Below are 19,305 nucleotides of genomic sequence, written 5' to 3' on the forward strand. Positions count from 1 at the left end.
TTCTTGCAAGCTGATTTCATGTATATGTCTTGGTTAGCAAGGTATTAAAATTTGTGAGTATCAAAATAAAGTAACTAAATCATAATATTTTCAAGTATAAAAGCTACACATTTTGTAAGTGTATGCTAATGCTCTTGAAAATATATTTTGATATCAACTTGTAAGAATAATGAATTAAACCGTGGAATTTGTCCAACTCTTTTTTCAAAATCTCTATTTTATAATCAGTTTCCCATTTATTAGAAAGTTATAGTTTTAAAATACCTTCAGATATTAGGTTCTGTCTAACTTATAAAGATTGTTCCTTTTTGTTTTGGATTATTAACCTTAATTCAATCTATTTTCCTTGTTTTTTCCTACCTTTACATGGAATTTTTTTAGGTACATCCATTGGGCGCTGTGATTTCGAATTTGATCTTTGTTTTTGGGAGCAGAATCAAAATGATGACTTGGACTGGAATCTAAAAGCTGGCATCACCCCAACTACAGGCACCGAGCCAGTTGCAGATCACACCTTTCAAGACCCAACTGGTCATTACATCTTTATAAAGAGTTTTTTTCCTCAGCAGCCAATGAGAGAAGCCCACATTTCTAGCCCAATGATAAGCAGAAGGAGCAAAAACTGCAAGGTATAGAAAAGAAAAAAAAAACTTAGTGGAACCTCATTGACCAATATAGTTAAATTCAGTAAATTGAATGAAATATTCCCCAAAAAAGAAAGGCTGGATTGTATTCACCTTGGAACATTATTGAGTAGGATGAAGGTGGGGGTGCAGGGAAAAAGGGCACATAATAGAGGAATCCATCCTAAAGTTAGAAGATGTGTGGGAGGCACAAACTAAATAAAATCCCCTTACTAGACAAATTGTAGACATTTGCAAAAAATAAATGACATCAGAAAGTAGTACTTGATTAACTGGTAAAAACAGTAATGAGGTCAGAGTAGGGCTGGGCTAGTTGGGAATGACTTTATGGGGGAAATGGGATCTGTTGTTTCATTTAGAGTTAGAAGGAGCCTTAGAGATAATTGAAAGTTTTGACTTGGACCATAAAGGATGGAGAGGATTTAACTAGTTATAGTTAGGAAGGAAATTGTTTCTGGAGATTGGGGAACAGCATAAATAAAGGAATAGAGGTAAGAATAAACATGAAATATTTGTCAAGCAAGTGAGGACACTAGCCTTGTTGGAATAGATTTCACATTGAGGTAAAGTAGGATAGAGAATAAGGTTGCATAGGGAGTGTGAGTCCAGGTTAGGAAGGCTCTTAAAAGTTAGGCTGAGAAGTTTAGATAGGCATTGCTAAAACTCTTTCTAAAAATGTGTCAGTTCATTTTTTTCTTCTTTAGCAAATCTTGTATACTGAACATGATTTTTTTTTTAATTTTTGTCCCTTAAAATTTTTATTGATGGAAGGGAGCTACTTTCTGGCTAAGGATTATACTTCCTGGTCATCATTTTGAATCACAGTTTTTACTGTAGAGTTTTGTATGAGTAGTTGTAGGTGTCTGAATCTGAATTCAATCTGAATTGGTTCCAAATAAAAAGCACCAAAAGCTTTGTATGTACATAGTTTGAACAAATGCCTGAAATCAACACATTTACTAAGCACTTACAATGTTTACTTTACCATTTGCTATTTTTTTCTAAACGTGAAATTCAGAAAGGGAAGAATTTATGGCTAATTGAAGATTCTGACTGAATCCTGGTTGAGATTTCACTATATTAATCTGTACTTGACTCAAGGGAACCAAAAAGGGATATGTCAAACAAAAATTCTCTTTTCCAGCTTTAAATGTTTTGAATGATTCATTTTGGTAAAGCTGTTCATGATCCCAGACTCATTCCATCCACCCACCACAGAGAGCTCCAGAATTTCCCAGTCATTTGACAATGATTAGACCCATTTTTGATAGAACAGACTACAGAAAGATTAACAGCCTAATTCTGAAATAAAAATAGTGATGATCACCATAATAATACCAAACTTTTTGACTTAGATTTTCAAACTGTCATGGTACTGATGATAAAAATAAGGCTTTAGTGTCTGAACACCTTGTTTTTCCATATGGAAATACAACAAAGAACTGTTAAATCAATGACTCATAAAAATGACTAATAAAAAATCATCATTCTCAAAATTTATGACATATTTATTTGTGTTTTTCTTCTGTTGATTATTCTCAGTTTATCCTATTTATTTATACATATACCTCTTTATATGTATACATATATATGTGCATATATGTATGTATATGTATATATATGTGTGTGTGTGTATGTCTTTATGTAATTACTTTTATGTTGTCTCCACCATTAGATTATGAACTTATAGAATGTTTACAACATATCTTGACAGAGAGATGATAGACTGAAAATGCCAAATGAATGTAAATACAGGAATTTGCTTTGGTTTACTATGAATATTTGTTTTTTCTTTCTTTTTTTTTTCAGTAGAGGAGGGTGGTCAGAGAGATAGAAAATAAATACTCGATAATTGAAAACAATTCAATCAAAAAAAGGAAAAAAAATTCCAGGGTTTCCCCTAAAATCCTAGGGGAAGATATAGTAGCCTTGTTCTGGAAACATGTTCTGCTATAGTGTAGTTAAGTCTGGGATAATGGTTTCAGAACTTTCTCTCTCTTACACACTCTCTCTCTCTCTCTCCCTACCTCCCTTTCCCTCTCCCTCTGTTATGTCTATTTATATTTATGTCATCTATATCATATCTACCTCTATCTCTTTATCTATATTGATCTTCTATGATTATCTAAATCATCTACATATCCATCATTCACATATGTGTATATACACAATACAGATACATATGTATATGTACATATGTATATATGTGTGCAATACACATCCTGAATATGATTTATTACTTTTTTTAACCTGATCGTAAAGGCAGAAAACAATCAAACTTTGTATATAACTCTTGCATTGTGGAAGAAGTAAGTGTGGAAAATTTATTTATTTATTTTTTTTGCTAAGACAGATCAAGGACCACAGAATGTTGTCTGGTAAATAGAGGACTGACTTTAGAATCAAGAAGAGCTGATTTCATGGCCTACCTCTGACGTATGTTGTCTGTATAATCCAGAGCAAATCACTTTATCTCTTATTGCTCCAGACAACTCTATTAAGACTGTAAATTTAGAGCTATTGCCAATACTTACTGTTTGTTCAAGTATACTCATTGAAATTTAGTTTGGTAGAGTAGAGGGGTATTTTCTGAAATGCTAGAAAACCAAGAATGTACGTGTATACATACATACATACATACATACATGTGCACACATGTATATGATCTTCTGGTGCTGACTTGTGAATTTGGAGTTAAGAAAGATAGCATTTAGGAATTCAAATCCACTCAACAAACATTAAACACCTAATATGCATCAAGCACAGTGACAGGCTATAGGATACAAAGACAAAAATGACAATCCCTGCCTTCAATGAGTTTACATTCTATTAAAGCAATAGGACATGGACCTAAAGACTTCAATGTAGAGATACTAAATTAAATAATTTTAAGACAGAAGGAAGACTAAAAACTGAAGAATAGAGAGAAGTGGCAAGTGAGTTGTACTTTGAAGGAAATTAGAGTTTCTACAAGGTAAAATTGAGAAGGGAGTACATTCCTCACATTGGGGAATGTACCAAAGTACAGAAGTATAAGAGGCAAACTCACGAAAAGAGAATAACTAAAAAGCCAATTAGACTGGAAAGGGAAGCATGAAGGGAATTAGTATGAAATTATGGAAGAACCAGTTTGAGGAAGATAGTCAGTGGTAGGTTGAGGATTTTCATAATGAAATGAGATTCACAGATTGCTAGAATTAAAGAAAAAGTAATTCAATTTTATCCAGTCATTTTGAGGCTTAATGATAGCTAGACTTTTTGGCTACCATAGAAGCGGTTTTCTCCCGTTAACGAAGATATGTTGAGCAGCTTCTGTGAATTAGGTAGATGTACTTTAGACTAATTTAAACAACAAATTAATAAGTTTCAGCCTTCTGAGCAATATAGATTTAAGATACTAATATCGTTACAAAAGTCACACAGCTGGAAGTAGAAGAGTAATGTTGGTTTAATCATTGTTAACATATGAGTACAGGGATACATTCTTTTAAAGTAGAGTTTCCAAAGGCTTCTTTTGTTTGATCTGCTTTGTAGAGGAAATTAGTCTCATCATACTTACTTCAAGAGCAAAGAATCTTCCATCCCTGCTGTCTAATATTTCATTTAATTTATTTTGTCATTTAAATCCTATTTGATCTAGAAATCTGCTGGGAATATTGCAAAGAGTAGCATACTTGCAGACAGGAGAAGTTTAGAGTCAAATCTTGACTGACATTTACTTGCTGTGTGCTCTGAGGAAGTCACTTAACCTCTCTGATACTGAGTTTCCTCATTATAAAAGTAAGATGATAATACCTAGCTCATGGGCTTATTGACATGGGAATAAGAATGTAAATGATTATTTTATTATTCTATTTCCTTAATATGTTGGAGGCATATTTCATCTTCTCTCTCTCTCTCTTTCTCCTCTTCTTTCCTCTCTCCCTCCCTTCCTATAATATTATAATATATATAAATTCTATAAGAATTTCAAATTTTAAATAAATGTTACTCTTTTTATTTCCCTTTCCTTTAATAAAATCACTAAAGAATTAAAAAAAATAGTTGTACAATGAATACCAGGTGAAGTAATGCAATTAATTAGAAGAGGCATTAACATAAGTAATCATGAAACAAAAGAGACACAATTCTAATTTGGTAGCAATTTAAATGCTACTTTTCTTAAAGATTTGTTTAAATTTTTTTTAGTTCAATAATTCCATGATTTTTAAAGGACCTTTTTGCAAACCAAGTAGGACTTCTCCCTCTTTTCTTTCTTTTCCCCAGAACCATAATTCCCACTGTTATAAGCATCTGTTTGAGAATAGTAAAGCATGCCTGGAAGAAATGTAGAAAAATTAATGATGAATAGCTCATTGTATGAATATTTATGATATGTATTGAATACAGAGGAGTAAGTGAAAGGTCAATGCTGGTAATGATTGGCTCTTTCATGTATAAAATATGTTTATCAGGTAACCAGAGTTACCTGCCAATTCTAAAGAAAAACACCTTTATGTTTGACCTTGTGAAACACCCTAAAGCAGCACTTTTGCAGAGTTGAAACTGAGTCACCTTGAAATTTCTACTGAGAAAGAACAGCTCCTTAGAAGGAGTAAAATTTGAAGCATATTTTTATGTGCTCATGTTGTCTTGGTGATTAGCTTACATGACCCTCAGCAGGAATGTTCCCATTATCCAGAAAAGGAAATGTGAGATATTGTCTATGGAAACTATTTCATTATTTTTGCATGTAGGTGTGATGAAATGGTACAAGAGAATGGGAAAGTGAATAATGACACACCAATCATATGCCTAATTTTAAGTTGACTGCCAAAATCAGAAATTTTTTTTCACATTGTGCCATTTAAGGTTGCCAAAGACAAATCCATTACAAATTCTCACCATGATTATGCTCTACAGTCGATTTAATACAGGATTGATTAGAAATTATAGCCAGGCCAATTTTCCCCATTTCATTCTGATGCTACTGAAATGGTTGGTTCTTTGCCCCACTACCTTCAAGGTAGATGATCAATTCTAAGGCAGGTCAAATTTATTTTTTGGACACCGTCTAATATTCATATTGTTGTTCAGTCATTTAAGTTATGTCTGACTTAAAATAAATCCATTTGGAGTTGTCTTGGCAAAGATACTGGAGTGATTTGCCATTTCCTTCTCCAGTTCGCTTTGCAGATGAAGAAACTAAGGAAAACGGGGTTAAGTGACTTGCCCAGGGTCACACAGGTAGTAAGTGTTTGAGGTCAGATTTGAGCTCAGGTCTTACTGGCTCCAGGCCTGGCACTCCATCTACTGTTCCACCTAGCTCCCCTAATGTGCATGAAGCATATAGTAAATCTATTAGAACTAGGTGGAAATTACATTTATTTGTTAATATACTTTTATTTTATCAAACACATGGTAATCAGAACTTGGTTGAAACAGTGAAAAGAGTCTTCAATTTGGAAACAGAGGACAAGGGTTTAAATTTTAGCTCTATCACTTCCTACCTCTGTCCTCTTAGATAAGTCATTTTTACCTCACTTGGCCTCAGTTACATCATCTGTAAAATGAACAGCTCAGACTAGATTATCTCTTTCAACCTGTTGTCTTTGAGAGATTGTAGTTATGTGATCAGATGAGTTCAATCAAGGTGATATGTAGAAATAAATCTTGTTCTCATCAGGGGATAGAGATGACCTGGTTTTTCAGAGACTATGTCAGGGAGGTACACCTTCTGGTAGGTGCTACCAGGTGAACTGGAATTTTTGTGGTTCCATTCAATAATTTCTTTTTATTGCAACTGTTGGGTTTGGAGCAATCCTAGCTGTTCTGTGGGTTATCATGTTTGCAACTGAATTTGAAAAGGGCAAGAGTGGTTAAATATCTCAGTGAGCTTCCAGGCATTATAAATAAAAGGGCATATGTATGGTATGAAATCATTGAAGATGAAGAAAATGAATACAACCACATTAAATGCCAATTTTTTTCTTTCAGATAATTTTCCACTATCACATGTATGGAAAGGGCATTGGAGCACTAACCGTTTCTCAGATATCAATCACAAATAAGACAAAGATCTTATTCTGTCTTACTGGAGAACAAGGCAATTACTGGAAGAGGAAAGAATTAATTCTGCACAATGATGAGGATTTCCAAGTCACCTTTGAAGGTCGAGTTGGGAAAGGTCACAGGGGACATATTGCACTTGATGATATTGTTTTGTCAAGGGGCTGTCTCCCATCTCATCACTCTATTGTCAAGGAACCTCTAACAACACTGACAGGTAAATTTTAAAACACATTTTGTTGATAAATTTTGTTTTAACATCTCCTCAATTCCTACGTGTTGTCCTTCCCTATTTAATCCCCTCTTGGGAGCTATTTCCCTTTTTTGATTAATAATAAAAAGTATGTTTCTAATAGTTTACATGTTTCACTCAGAGTTATAAGAAAAGAGAGGAGAAGTAGGTGTGATGGCATATACCTGTAATCTAGCTATATATAGCTGTAATCTGGAAGGCTAAAGCTGGCAAATCTCTTGAGCTCAGGAGTTCTGAGCTGTGGTGGGGTATTTGAATCAGGTATCTGTTTTTTACGGTATCTGTATGATGAGTCTGAGGGAATAGGAGGCCACCAAGTTTCCTATGGAAGAGGCAAATCAGTTGTGATTGGAAATGGAAAAGGTAAAACCCCTGTGATGATCACTAATAGGATTGGGCCTCTGAGTAGAACCTGTACTTCTAGCCTGGGCAAGATGGGGAGATCAAGTCTTTAAAAAAAGTAAGAAAAGAAAAAAAAAAGGAAATGGAAAATAAAAATAAAGGAGGAAGAAATTAAAATGAAATCATTAAAAAAATCTGATTGCCTAGTGTTTTTTCAAAGAGAAAAAATAAAGCTAACTTTAGTTTAGGAAAATATTCTTAAAAGTATTTAAGACTGTGAAAATGTCCATTCTTCTACTATATTCTCTGTCAAAACAAGTCCTTACTAACTCATCAGGGTAATCTATCACAAGTTTTCACCTTCTATGAAACATAATCACAATTTGCTCACATACAGAGAAGTCTAACTTTTAAAAAACATATCAATGCTATTTTATATTACTTCTTGATAGACTCATAGATGTCTCCCTGGTAATGATTAAGAAGAGTTAAATAAAACCAACTAACAAAGAAACCCCATCTGATAGTATATACAATACTCTGCACCTGTAGTCCTCCATCACTCTTTTTAGAGGAAGACAATATGTTTCATCTGGTCTTTCTGGCAGAATCAAAATTGTTCGTTATATTTAATGAGTTCAGGGACATTTTGGTATTATTACAGTAATTGTGTATGTTGTTTTCCTGGTTCTTCCCCATTCCCTCTGTTTATACAAATCGTTCAATTTTTCCTCTGAATTCATCATATTCATCATTTCCTATAGTGTAACAGTATTCAATTTCACTCACTTTTTGTTTAGTTTTGTTGTTGTTATTTTTCTTTTTGCTACATAAACAGCAGTGTATTAGACCCAGCTCTAATAAGCTCCCAAGAATGAATTGTAAAATTTTGAGTGTGAATATTTATACCTCAGAAATAGGCAGTCACTACAAAGATGGGTTATGTTTATCATTTCTGTGGATTTTTTAGGCCATCTAGAACCCAGTTCAGAAAGTTGGAAATAGGAGCATCTTCCACCTTGGAGAGGGCCTTGCCATTTTGGCCCTTAGTGCTGCTAAGAACACTGTGGGCTTCTTGATTACTTATATGGCTTGAATTCAATAGGAGTGGCAAAATCTATTCCACCCAGCAAGATGAAATATCATTGGGGCTTATCACTCGAGCCTCTTTTGTGTTCTCCAGATTCTTACCACTGTCATTTGACTTACTGCTGTAGTCTAGAGATTCCTAGGTTTTGAAATCTACCCCAGTTGGTTGTTGTATTTCAGGCTTAAAGAGTACCAGAACAACATTACTATATTGGGGTCATGGTATAGTGTGTCTGACTGTGGCTGACCAGAAAAATAGGAAGACTCTACCACAGGTTGAGCACAAATAGTCCATATGAAGTCCTTATTTGGAGTGGAGATGTATCTAAATTCACGCATCTTACATTTCTTTTGAGCTACTGCAATTCTGCTTTGCTCATAGAGCACAGTGTTTTTTTTTTCCCACTGCTTACAAAAGCTCTTTATTATCACAATTTTAGTGTAAATATTATTATTCTAATTTTGCAGAAGCTGAGACTGAGAAATCAAGTGACTTACTTAAGGTTGCACAAATGGAAAGGGGTAGACTTTGTATTTGAAATCTGGTGTTCTGACATCAAGTCCAGTGTTTTCTTCTCTACCAAGGATTTGCAAACTCTGGTCTGTGTGCCAAATACAAATTTTAAAATGTAAAAACCATTCTTAGCTTGTGGGTCATATAAAAACAGGTGGCAGATTGGATGTGGTCTGTGGGCCAGAGTTTGCCAACCCCTGCTCTATGCCATGCTTTGTTTCACCATAGATTTTATTTATTTATTTTTTTAAATTAATTAATTTATTTTTAGTTTTCAACATTCACTTCCATGAGACCTTGAGTTCCAAATTTTCTCCCCATGTCTCCCCTCTCCCCACCCCAAGACAGCATACATTCTGAATACCCAGTCAACTGTTCTGCCCTCCCCTCTATCTCCCTCCCTCCTTCTCTTATCTCCTCCCCCTTCTATTTTCCAGTAGGGCAGGATAGATTTCTACACCCCTTTGCCTATATATCTTATTTCCTAGTTACATGTAAAAACAATTTGTAACACTTGTTTTTAAAACTTTGGATTCCAAATTCTCTCCCTTCCTCCCTGCCCACCCACCCTCATTGAGAAGGCAAGCAACTCGACACAGGCTATACATGTGTAGTCATGCAAAACATTTCCATGATAGCCATGTTGTAAAAAAATTAACTCTATTTCCCTTCATCCTATCCCACCCCACATTTATTCCATTCTCTCCTTCGACCCTGTCCCTCCTCAATAATGTTTGCTTCTGATTCCCTCCTCCCCCAATCTGCCCTCCCTTCTTTCATTCCCCCCCCCCTTATCCACTTCCCTACTTTCCTGTAGGGTAAGATAGATTTCCATACCCAATTGAGTGTGTATGTTATTCCCTCCTTAAACCAAATTCAGATAGTAAGATTCATTCATTCCCTCTCACCTCCCCATTCTTCCCTTTCAAGGTAAAAACTTTTTCTTCTCTCTTTTATGTGAGCTAATTTACCCCATTCTACCTCTCCCTTTCTCCTTCTCCTAGTATAATCCTCTCTCACCCCTTAACTTTATTTTTAGATATGATCTCTTCATTTTTAACTTACCTGGTTCCCTCTGTCTATATATATTACTACTGTAATACTGAGAAAAGTCTCATTAGTTACAAATATCTTTTCATGAAGTAATGTAAACAGTTTAACTTTAATAAGTCCCTTATGATTTGTCCTTCCTATTTACCTTTTCATGCTCCTCTTGAGTCTTATATTTGAAAGTTAAATTTTCTATTCAGCTCTGGTCTTTTCATGAAGAGTGCTTGAAAGTCCCCTATTTCACTGAATGTCCATTTTTTTCCCCTAAAGGATTATACTCAGTTTTGCTGGGTAGATGATTCATGGTTGTAATCTTAGTTCCTTTGACCTGTGGAATATCATATTCCAAGCCCTCTAATCCCTTAATGTAGAAGCTGCTAGATCTTGTGTTGTTCTGATTGTTTTTCCACAATACTTGAATTGTTTCTTTATGGCTGCTTGCAATATTTTCTCCTTGGCCTGGGAACTCTGGAATTTGGCTATGATATTCCTAGGAGTTTTCCTTTGAGGATCTCTTTGAGGAGGTGATTGGTGGATTCTTTCAATTCTATTTTACCCTCTGGTTCTAGAATGTCAGGGCAGTTTTCCTTGATAAATTCTTGAAAGATGATGTCTAGGCTCTTTTTTTTGATCTTGGCTTTCAGGCAGTCCAATAATTTTTGAATTATCTCTCCTGGATTTTTTTTTCCAGGTCAATTGTTTTTCCAATGAGATATTTCACATTGTCTTCTATTTTTTTTTTCATTTTTTTGGTTTTGTTTTATAATATCTTGATTTCTCATAAGTCATTAGCTTCCATTTGCTCCAGTCAAATTTTTAAGGAATTATTTTCCTCAGTGAGCTTTTGGACTTACTTTTTCATTTGGCCAATTCTGCTTTTGAAGGTATTCTTCACCTCATTGGCTTTTTGGACCTCTGTTGCCATTTGGATTAGGGTATTTTTTAAGGTGTTATTTTCTTCAGTGTTTTTGGTGTGTCCTTTAGTAAGCTGTTGACTTGTTTTTCATGATTTTCTTGCATCTCTCTCATTTCTCTTCCCAGTTTTTCCAGTACTTCTCTTACTTGCTTCTCAAAATCCTTTTTGAGCTCTCCCATGGCCTGGGCCCAATTCATATTTTTCTTGGAGGCTTGGGATGTAGGAGCTTTGACTTTGTTGTCTTCTTCTGGTTATATGTTTTGATCTTCTTTGTCACCAAAGTAAGATTCTGTGGTCTGACTGTTTTTATTCTGTTTGTTCATGTTCCCAGCCAATTACTTGACTATTAAACTCTTTGTTAAGGTAGGGGTCTCCTTCCAGTGCAGAAAATGTACTGTCCCAAGCTTCAGGAGTTTTGTGCAGCTGTTTTCAGAGATACTTCTAGGGATCTGTAAATTTTCAGTTCTTCCAAAGTGGTATGATCAAAGGCAAGGTATTTACTCCTTTCCTGGCCCATGCTCTGATCTATGAGTGACAACAAGCAATTTTTTCTGCCCTGGAACTGTGAGGAGGATTCCCTCTCCACTGCCACCACAAGCTCTACAATGCCAGCATTCCTTCTTGCCCCAGGACCTCCACCCAGAACTGTGACTCAGATCCAAGCACAGGTAATACATGAGAATCCTGCTTCAGCACCAGCAAAGAGATCCCTGCAATCCCCCTCTGATCAGCCACTCAATTCCCCCTCAGTCTATGGGCCAAAAACTCTGGGGCTGCATCAGAACTGGGGCCAGACTGAGCTCCTCTCTCACCTTGATCAGACAGACCTTTCTACTGACCTTCTAAGTTGTCTTTGGCTTTTGTGGGTTGAGAAGTCTGGAAACCATCACAGCTGCCCATTATTCAGCCCCCTGAGGCCTGCTCCAGATTGGCTGAGACCTGGTCTTTGCCTGTGGGCCCACGCTGAACTATAATCCTCTCCCACCCTGGTGCAATAGACCTTTCCAATCAACCATCCAGGTTGTCTTGGACTGAAAATTTGTTTCGCTCTGTCTTTTTATGGGTTATGCTGCTTTAGAATTTGTTTAGAGTCATTTTTTACAGGTATTTGGAGGGGTTTGGGGGAAAACTCAAGCAAGTCACTGCTTTTACTCCACCACCTTGACTCTGCCTACAATGCTTTTTTTGAGGAGAACATGCCTTGTTGGGCAGTCCTGTGCTAGTGCCTCCCATGTCTCCAAAGTTCTTCAGAATGTCCTTGAGAGTGTCCTTGTATCATTTCTTCTGACCTCCATGTGAGCATTTGCTTGCGTGTGTTCTTCATAAAAGAGTCTTTTAGGCAAAGGTATGTTTGGCATTTGAACAATGTGATCAACCCATTAGAATCACATTCTCTGCAGTAGAGTTTGAATGTTTGTCAGTTCAGCTCAAGAAAGGACCTCGGTGTCCAGTACCTTATCTTGCCAGGTGATCTTCATGACTGTGTAAGACAATTCAAGTGGAAGTAATTCAGTTTCCTATCATGGCATTGGTATGCTGTCTAGGTTTCACAAGTATACAAAAATGAGATTAGAACAGTGACTCTGTAGATGTTCAGTTTGATAGGCAGTACAATACCTCTTCTCTCCCACACTTTCCATTGGAGTATCTCAAACACTGAACTAGCTCTGGCAAGGTGTGTCAACCTTATCTTCTATGTGCACATCCCTTGAAAGTATACTGTCAAGGTAAATTCATTTACCTTGAGAAATTCAAAATTTCTCCATTTGTTATAACCAATGTTTCCATGGTTCTGCTGTATAGTTTTGCTCCTGTATTTTTCCTGGTTTTGTTGGGGAGTAAACACCATATCACCCATTCCTTAGCCCTTTCTGAAGCCACACTGGCTCTCATCTAGATGACTATCTTCCAGGTGAAGGATCAGCTTATTAAGGACTCTGGCAAGAATTTTGCCAACAATGACTAAGAGAGAGAGCCCCCTGTGATTGTCACAGGGCAATCTTTTTCCTCTTCAGAGATGGAGAATGGAGGTATTCTTGAACTCCTGGGGGATAACTTCCTCTTGCCATATAACCTGGAAAATTTCAGTCTTTTTTTTGTGTAAGCAGTGGATGGACTCTTTGCTTTGTAAATCTCAGCTGGAATAGAATCAGCACCAGACATTTTGCCACACTAGGGGAGCATAATGACATTCAAAACCTCTTCTTTAGTTGGCAGTTTGGCTAACAGAGGGATTGACATCAATTTGTGGTATACAATCAATTTCAGCATTGATTGATGATGATCCATTGAGAATATTATAAAAATGATCATCCCATCTCTACAAGATCATTATCACTAATCAATGTGGCTTCATCAGCACTGAGTAGTTGAGATATACCATAGGTCTTTAGCCCATAATTAGCCTTCAAGGCATCATAAAAGCCCTTTGGATTGCTACTATCAGTGTAAAATTGAATTTCATCAGCCTTCTTACTGAGCCAAGAGTCCTGCATCTCTCTAAGCTTTACTTGCCCTTTACTTTTGATGGTTAAATGCTGGCTTCTAAGTGGCAAAGGAGTTCTTGTTTTTCATTGAGTAGCTTCTGAATTTCCCATCATTTTCATCAAACCAACCTTGATGTTTGCAAGTGTTCTGGCCCAGATGAGTAAATGCAGGGCTCTATACCAGATCTCTGAAAGCTGCCCATTCCTTTTATGCTCCACTATTGCAAACCATGTATTGGCTCAGCTTTCCTTTCAAGTTATCAACAAAATGTTCACACTTGTAGAATTACTCTAATCTGTTGACATTCAGTCTTTTGGTAGCCATCTTACTTTGAGGCCACCACGTTTGTTGAGTGAGGATGTTTAGCTTGGATAGGATAAGTCTATGATAAGTCCAGCACTCTATGCCACACATCTCTTTTTTTGCTCTCACATCCTGTCTGTCTCTTCTCCTTACAGTGATATAGTTTATTAAATGTGAATAATTGCCCTGAGGGTGCATGAATGAAGTTTTATTGTATTTAGATAAATGGAAGACAGTGGTGGTGATGAGAAAGTCATGAGGTACACAAGTCTTCAGTAGAAAGTAAGAATTGCTGTTGCTATCTACTCAACCATTAGGACTTCTTGAACTTTCCATCTACCTAGCAGATAAGTTTTCTTTTATGTGTAGTATTTCCAATTTAGAGTTTGAGATCCTTGAGAACAGGGGCTATGTTACCTTTTCTCTTTCTATCCTTAGTACTTAGCACAGTGCTTGGCACATAATAATTGCTTAATAAATATTCTCTCTTCTTTCTTTTCTCTCTCTCTTTTTTCTTTCTTTCTTTCTTTTTCTTGCTTTTCCCCTGTTTTCTTTCTCTGTCTTCCTTCCTTTCTTTCCTTTCTTCTTTCCTTCATTCCATCTGTTTATTCATACATTCATATACCCTTGTACAAGCAAAAGACCCTTGAATAAAAAATAAACCATAGGGTTTTCTTTGAGCAAAAGTCAGTTAACAGAGGGGCAGGTTATTCTTTCTTCTTTCATGTTAAAATGTTTGTCTAAATTATGTCAAGGGAAGATTCCTAGAGAATACTTTCTCATTTGATAGTCAATGAACCTGCCTTAACTTTGGCAGCTTTTCCTGCTCTATTTTGAATAACTATTACAAGGGGTGTTACACTTTGAAATGTATCAGAGGATATGTAAATTCCCAGCTCATAAAAACAAAAACAAAAACAAAAACAAAAACAAAAAACCCTGAAATTTGATCACAGTCTTCTGTACCAGAAAGTCTTTTGCCACAGTTCCTTAGAAGGTCAATCCCTTTCATGGTTCCTAAGTATTATAATAAGGGCTACTTAGGTGGTAGCTATCCTGTGCCTTGGTCAGAGTCAATTTATGTTATAAAGCATATATGAAGATTTGTCTTTCTTTTAATTGAGGCAGAGAAGGGACTGGGTCTAATCTTGGTTCTGTAGGCAAGAGGAAGCTGAATTTAAATTCTGCCTAGATCCTCTTAGCTGTGTGACCATGACCAAGTTGTATAAACTGACAGAATCTCAGTTTCTTCATTGGTCAAATAAAGGATAGTAACTAATTAATAGGGTGGTTGTAAAACTCAAATGAGATAAAGCGTATAATTTTGTGAATGTTAAAGTGCATGTAAATGTCAATGTCAATAATTTCTTAAAATCAAATGGAATTTTATGTAAAATGAGTTTATTATATTAAAAACTGGAGCAAGGATATTTTTGGAGTTGTACAAACAAATCAACAAGAAATAATTTCTAAGCTCCTATATCCAAAGAACTTTCTGTGCATCTGCAGAGGATAGAAAGACTGAAGCTTTGTCATTATCTCCAGAGAGTTAAGCAACTGGTAAATAATGATAATTGGAGAGGCACAATAACAGTGTAGGAGGGGAGGGGTTGGAGTTAGGGATACCTGGGATAAGTCCTATCTAATCAGCACTATTCTTGTGTCTAGCACAGTACATGACACATAGATGATTAATATGTGCTTGTTGGTTGATTTTTTAACTATTCAGAAGTCATTTAAATACCTCTTGTCCCAGACAACTTTCTTAAGAAAAAGTTATGGAGGAGTTGTCAATTTACTTTAGTGGAAGACAAATACAAAATACAGATTCTCATACCAATGAAATAATAATCAAAAAGTCTTTTATTAAGTACCTACTATGTGCTAGGCATTAGAAACACAAGTAAAACTATGAAACAATCCCTACTTGCAAGAAACTTACAGTCTAATGTGGGAAACAAATACATATAAAAGTATATACAGAATAAACGTAAAGCTAATAAATTCAATTAAATACCAACTAGTCAAATACATGGTATTTCGGGAGGGAGGGCCCTAGCAGCTGAGGAAATCAGGAACAGATTGACATAAGAGCCTTTGTATGAACTGCACCTTGAAGAAAGAGAGCGATTTTATAAAAAGAGATGAGGTTGAAACACATTACTGGCAAGCGGGACAGCTAGTGCAAAGACATGGATGTGAAAGATAAATACAGACTCAGATGATAAAAACTACAATAATGAATTTAATAACAGTGTATGATAAAAATAGTAGCTACAAGGTCTTACTAAATGAGTTGCAAAGAAAAAAAGGATTTAGAAGAGGGAGAGATCACTTCATGCTGGGATATACAAAAAATACTTTATAGAAGAGATGGAATTTGAATTAGGTCATAAAGGATTGACAGGATTTGGGTAAGTAGAGAAGAGCAAGAAAGGGCATGGCAGGTGGGTAGAAAAACAATAGTATTAATACAGAAATAGAATACAGAGAAAAATACAGAGGGATATATGAGAGATGAGGCATGTGCAGGGAACATTGAATAAACAATTCTAAGGGTCCTGAAGGTCAGATGAAGAAATCTGGATTTTATCATGTAATAAAAACAAAAAAAACCCACTTGCAAGGAGCAAGTATATGATATAACCTCAGCAGAAAGAATAAGTAAGAAAAAAATTGGCCCAAGAAGGGTTAAAAGAAGACCTTCCTCTTATTAGGTAATAGCTCAGGTTATGAATGGCTGATAAAAATAGCAAATAAATGTCTATTTATGTTAACAGGAATGATTCTGAAAACTGAAGTGATAGTGAATTTGATCAGATATATGCTACAAATTGAAATCATTATAAAAAATACTACATGCAATTAACTTTAACCAATGTACATATAATTAAGTTGATATTAATATACCAAAAATACCTTTGACTATATCTCATAATAGGAGCTGATATTTATTTAGCACTTTAAAGTTTATAAAGTGTTTTACGTACATTTTCCCATTTGATTCTCAAGATCTTATGAGATTCTATGTTTATTATCTCTATTTTATAAATGAGGAAACTGAGGCCATGATTTCATTGAGGTGGGCAGCCCCTCCATTCATGCAGATTTCAACTCCTTCAGGAAAAAAACAAAACAAAACAAATCAATGGATTGATTTCTATTTATAAATTCTCCCAAAAGATGGCTGTTAAATGAGGCATTATTGTATTTCTCTGTACATACTTTATTCCTTCAAATGGCAAATTCTTGATTATGTTGTTGTCAATGCACTTCTTAGTCTCTGGAATTATTGCATCCTCAAAGAAAAAAAGTATTGCCCTAACTTTTTCCAAAATGATTTATCAATTTAATTTTATTTATCTGCATATTTATGGCTTCCGAGCCCATGATTGTGTCTCCTGCTGCAACAGAAACAATCTGGGAAGACAATGGAAACATGTTTGGGGAACAAAATGATGGATTTTCAATTCTTCTAAATGTATTTTTTTCTAATAATCAGCATGAATATTCTCTGCTACCCAGTGAAACATCCTTGACTTTTATAGTTTTATTCAGATTATCATCACCATTAAAAATACAAATGTAATCATTAGTTACCACTTTGACTGCAGTTAAATTAACACATATCATTCTGTTCCAAATGACTTTCTGGATAAAAGAGAAAGTAATACTTAGATTCCATTAAATTTAGCTAACAAAAAGCCTTCTTAGACAATAGGTGGTCTTTTTCAAAATGATAATTTGAATGGTTGAGTATTATTTAAAACAACAGAAAATATATTTCTGAGTAAGAGTGACAAGGAAGAGGGAAATATTATTAGCGACCAGATATGATTCATGTTCCAATGGACTGAAAAAATGTGGGAGTTGGAGATCATCTGAAAATGGTATTTGACTTTCCCATAATTATGTGATTGTGGTGAGACACAGTTACAAATGTCCTAGTTTTGGACTTAAAACATTGTTTATAGGAAAATATACTTTCTATAATTGGGGATTATTTCAATATAAAACACATCTTTCATTCTGTGTGGAAAATGGTTGGAATCAGGTTATCTGAGTCCTGTTATTTTGACTGAGTTTCTGACATCCCAATCCATGATATGTCTCCTGCTGCAGCAGAAGCAATTGAGAAAGGAAGAAACATGTTTTGAGAATTAGATGATGCATTTTTCAATTCCTCAGATTGCATTTTTATGTATTCAGCATAAATGTACACTGTAACTGAATATTCATAGAATCATAGAATCCCAGAGTTGGAATTGCCTCCTGATGGTCATTTAATTCAACCTTTACCAAAAACATTAACCCTTCTTCAAAAGCACTGACAGTTGATCATTTATTCTATTCTTAAAAAACAAAACAAAACAAAACAAAACCAAACCTCATGACAGGAATTTTCAACCTCTCAAGGCAGTCCAGTCCATCTTCAGGAAGTTCTAACTGGTCAAAAGCTGTTGCTTATATTGAATTTAAATCTACCTTTATAATTTATACTCATTGATTTTAGTTCTCTCCTCTGGAAATGCAAAGAAAAAGTCTAATACTCCCACATGGCAGCATATAAAATATCTGAAGACATCTTTGGCATGCTCTTCCTTTCAATGTCTTTTTTAAACAAATAAGCCATTAGTTTTAAGCAAAAAAAAAGTGGTATAGGGCTATGAGTTCCATATAAACTTAAACCACTTCATAAAATACAATGTCCTGAAAAAAGCAACAAGCTTGTAAATTGATTTTCTACATATTGGATCCCACTAAATCATGGAATTTTATTGTTAAATTGGGGGTGCATTCCTCTTGAAGAAGAATGGCTCTAAGAAGGCAGAGGGAAAGCAGTGACTGTCTTAAGCTCTCTCCCAAAGCCCTCCAAATACCTAAAAAATGGCTCTAAACAAATTCTAAAGCAGCAGAACCAACAAAAAGATAGAGTGAAACAAATTTCCAGCCAAAGACAGCCTGAATGGTTGATCAGGAAGGTAAATCATGCCAGGCTGGGAGAGGAGCGCAGTGCAGTGTGGGCGTGCAGGCCGCAGCAACCCTGGAGTAGGCCTCAGAGGGCTGAATCGCAGGCAGCTGTGGCAGTTTCTAGACTTCTCAACCCAGGAACACCAAAGAAAACGTGGAAGGTCAGTGGGAAAAGTCTGTGACTGCGGTGAGAGAGGGGCTAAATCTCAGCCACAAGCCTCGAGCGTGGCCTGGGGCAGCGACTATTTCCTGAGCTTCTGGCCCACAGACTGAGGGGTAATCAAGTGGCTGATCAGAGGGGGATTGAAAGGATTACTTTGCTAGTGCTGAGGCAGGAATCCCTTGCTTTACCAGTTCTTGGATCTGTGTCACAGTTCTGAGGGGCGGTCCTGGGGCTAGAAGGAATGCTGGTGTGGTAGAGCTTGTTGTGGCTATGGAGAGGAAACACCTCACCCCTTATCATATCACCTTGGAAGAACTGAAAATTTACGGGTCCCTAGAAGTACCTCTGAAAACAGCTGTACAAACCCCCGAAGCTTGGGACAGTACACTCTTCACATTGGAAGCAGACTTTTACCTTAACAAAGAGTTTAAAACTCAAGTAATTGGCTGGGATCATGAGTAAGCAGAGCAAAAAAGAGTCAGACTATATTATCTTACTTTAGTGACAAAGAAGATCAAAACATAC

At 35.9% G+C, this 19,305-nt stretch overlaps 1 protein-coding gene across 1 annotated transcript in view; it reads left to right on the forward strand.

Annotated features, from left to right (window-relative positions):
- The window catches only part of MALRD1 (MAM and LDL receptor class A domain containing 1), an 832,608-nt gene that overhangs the window by 361,084 nt on the left and 452,219 nt on the right, over positions 1–19,305 (forward strand). Inside the window, 2 exon segments of the mRNA XM_027847861.1 lie at positions 382–629; positions 6,621–6,898. Coding sequence (XP_027703662.1) covers positions 382–629; positions 6,621–6,898 — 526 coding nt within the window.

The sequence above is a fragment of the Vombatus ursinus genome, unplaced genomic scaffold (assembly GCF_900497805.2).
Source record: "Vombatus ursinus unplaced genomic scaffold, bare-nosed wombat genome assembly UNPS02005459.1, whole genome shotgun sequence".
Lineage (NCBI taxonomy): Eukaryota > Metazoa > Chordata > Mammalia > Diprotodontia > Vombatidae > Vombatus > Vombatus ursinus.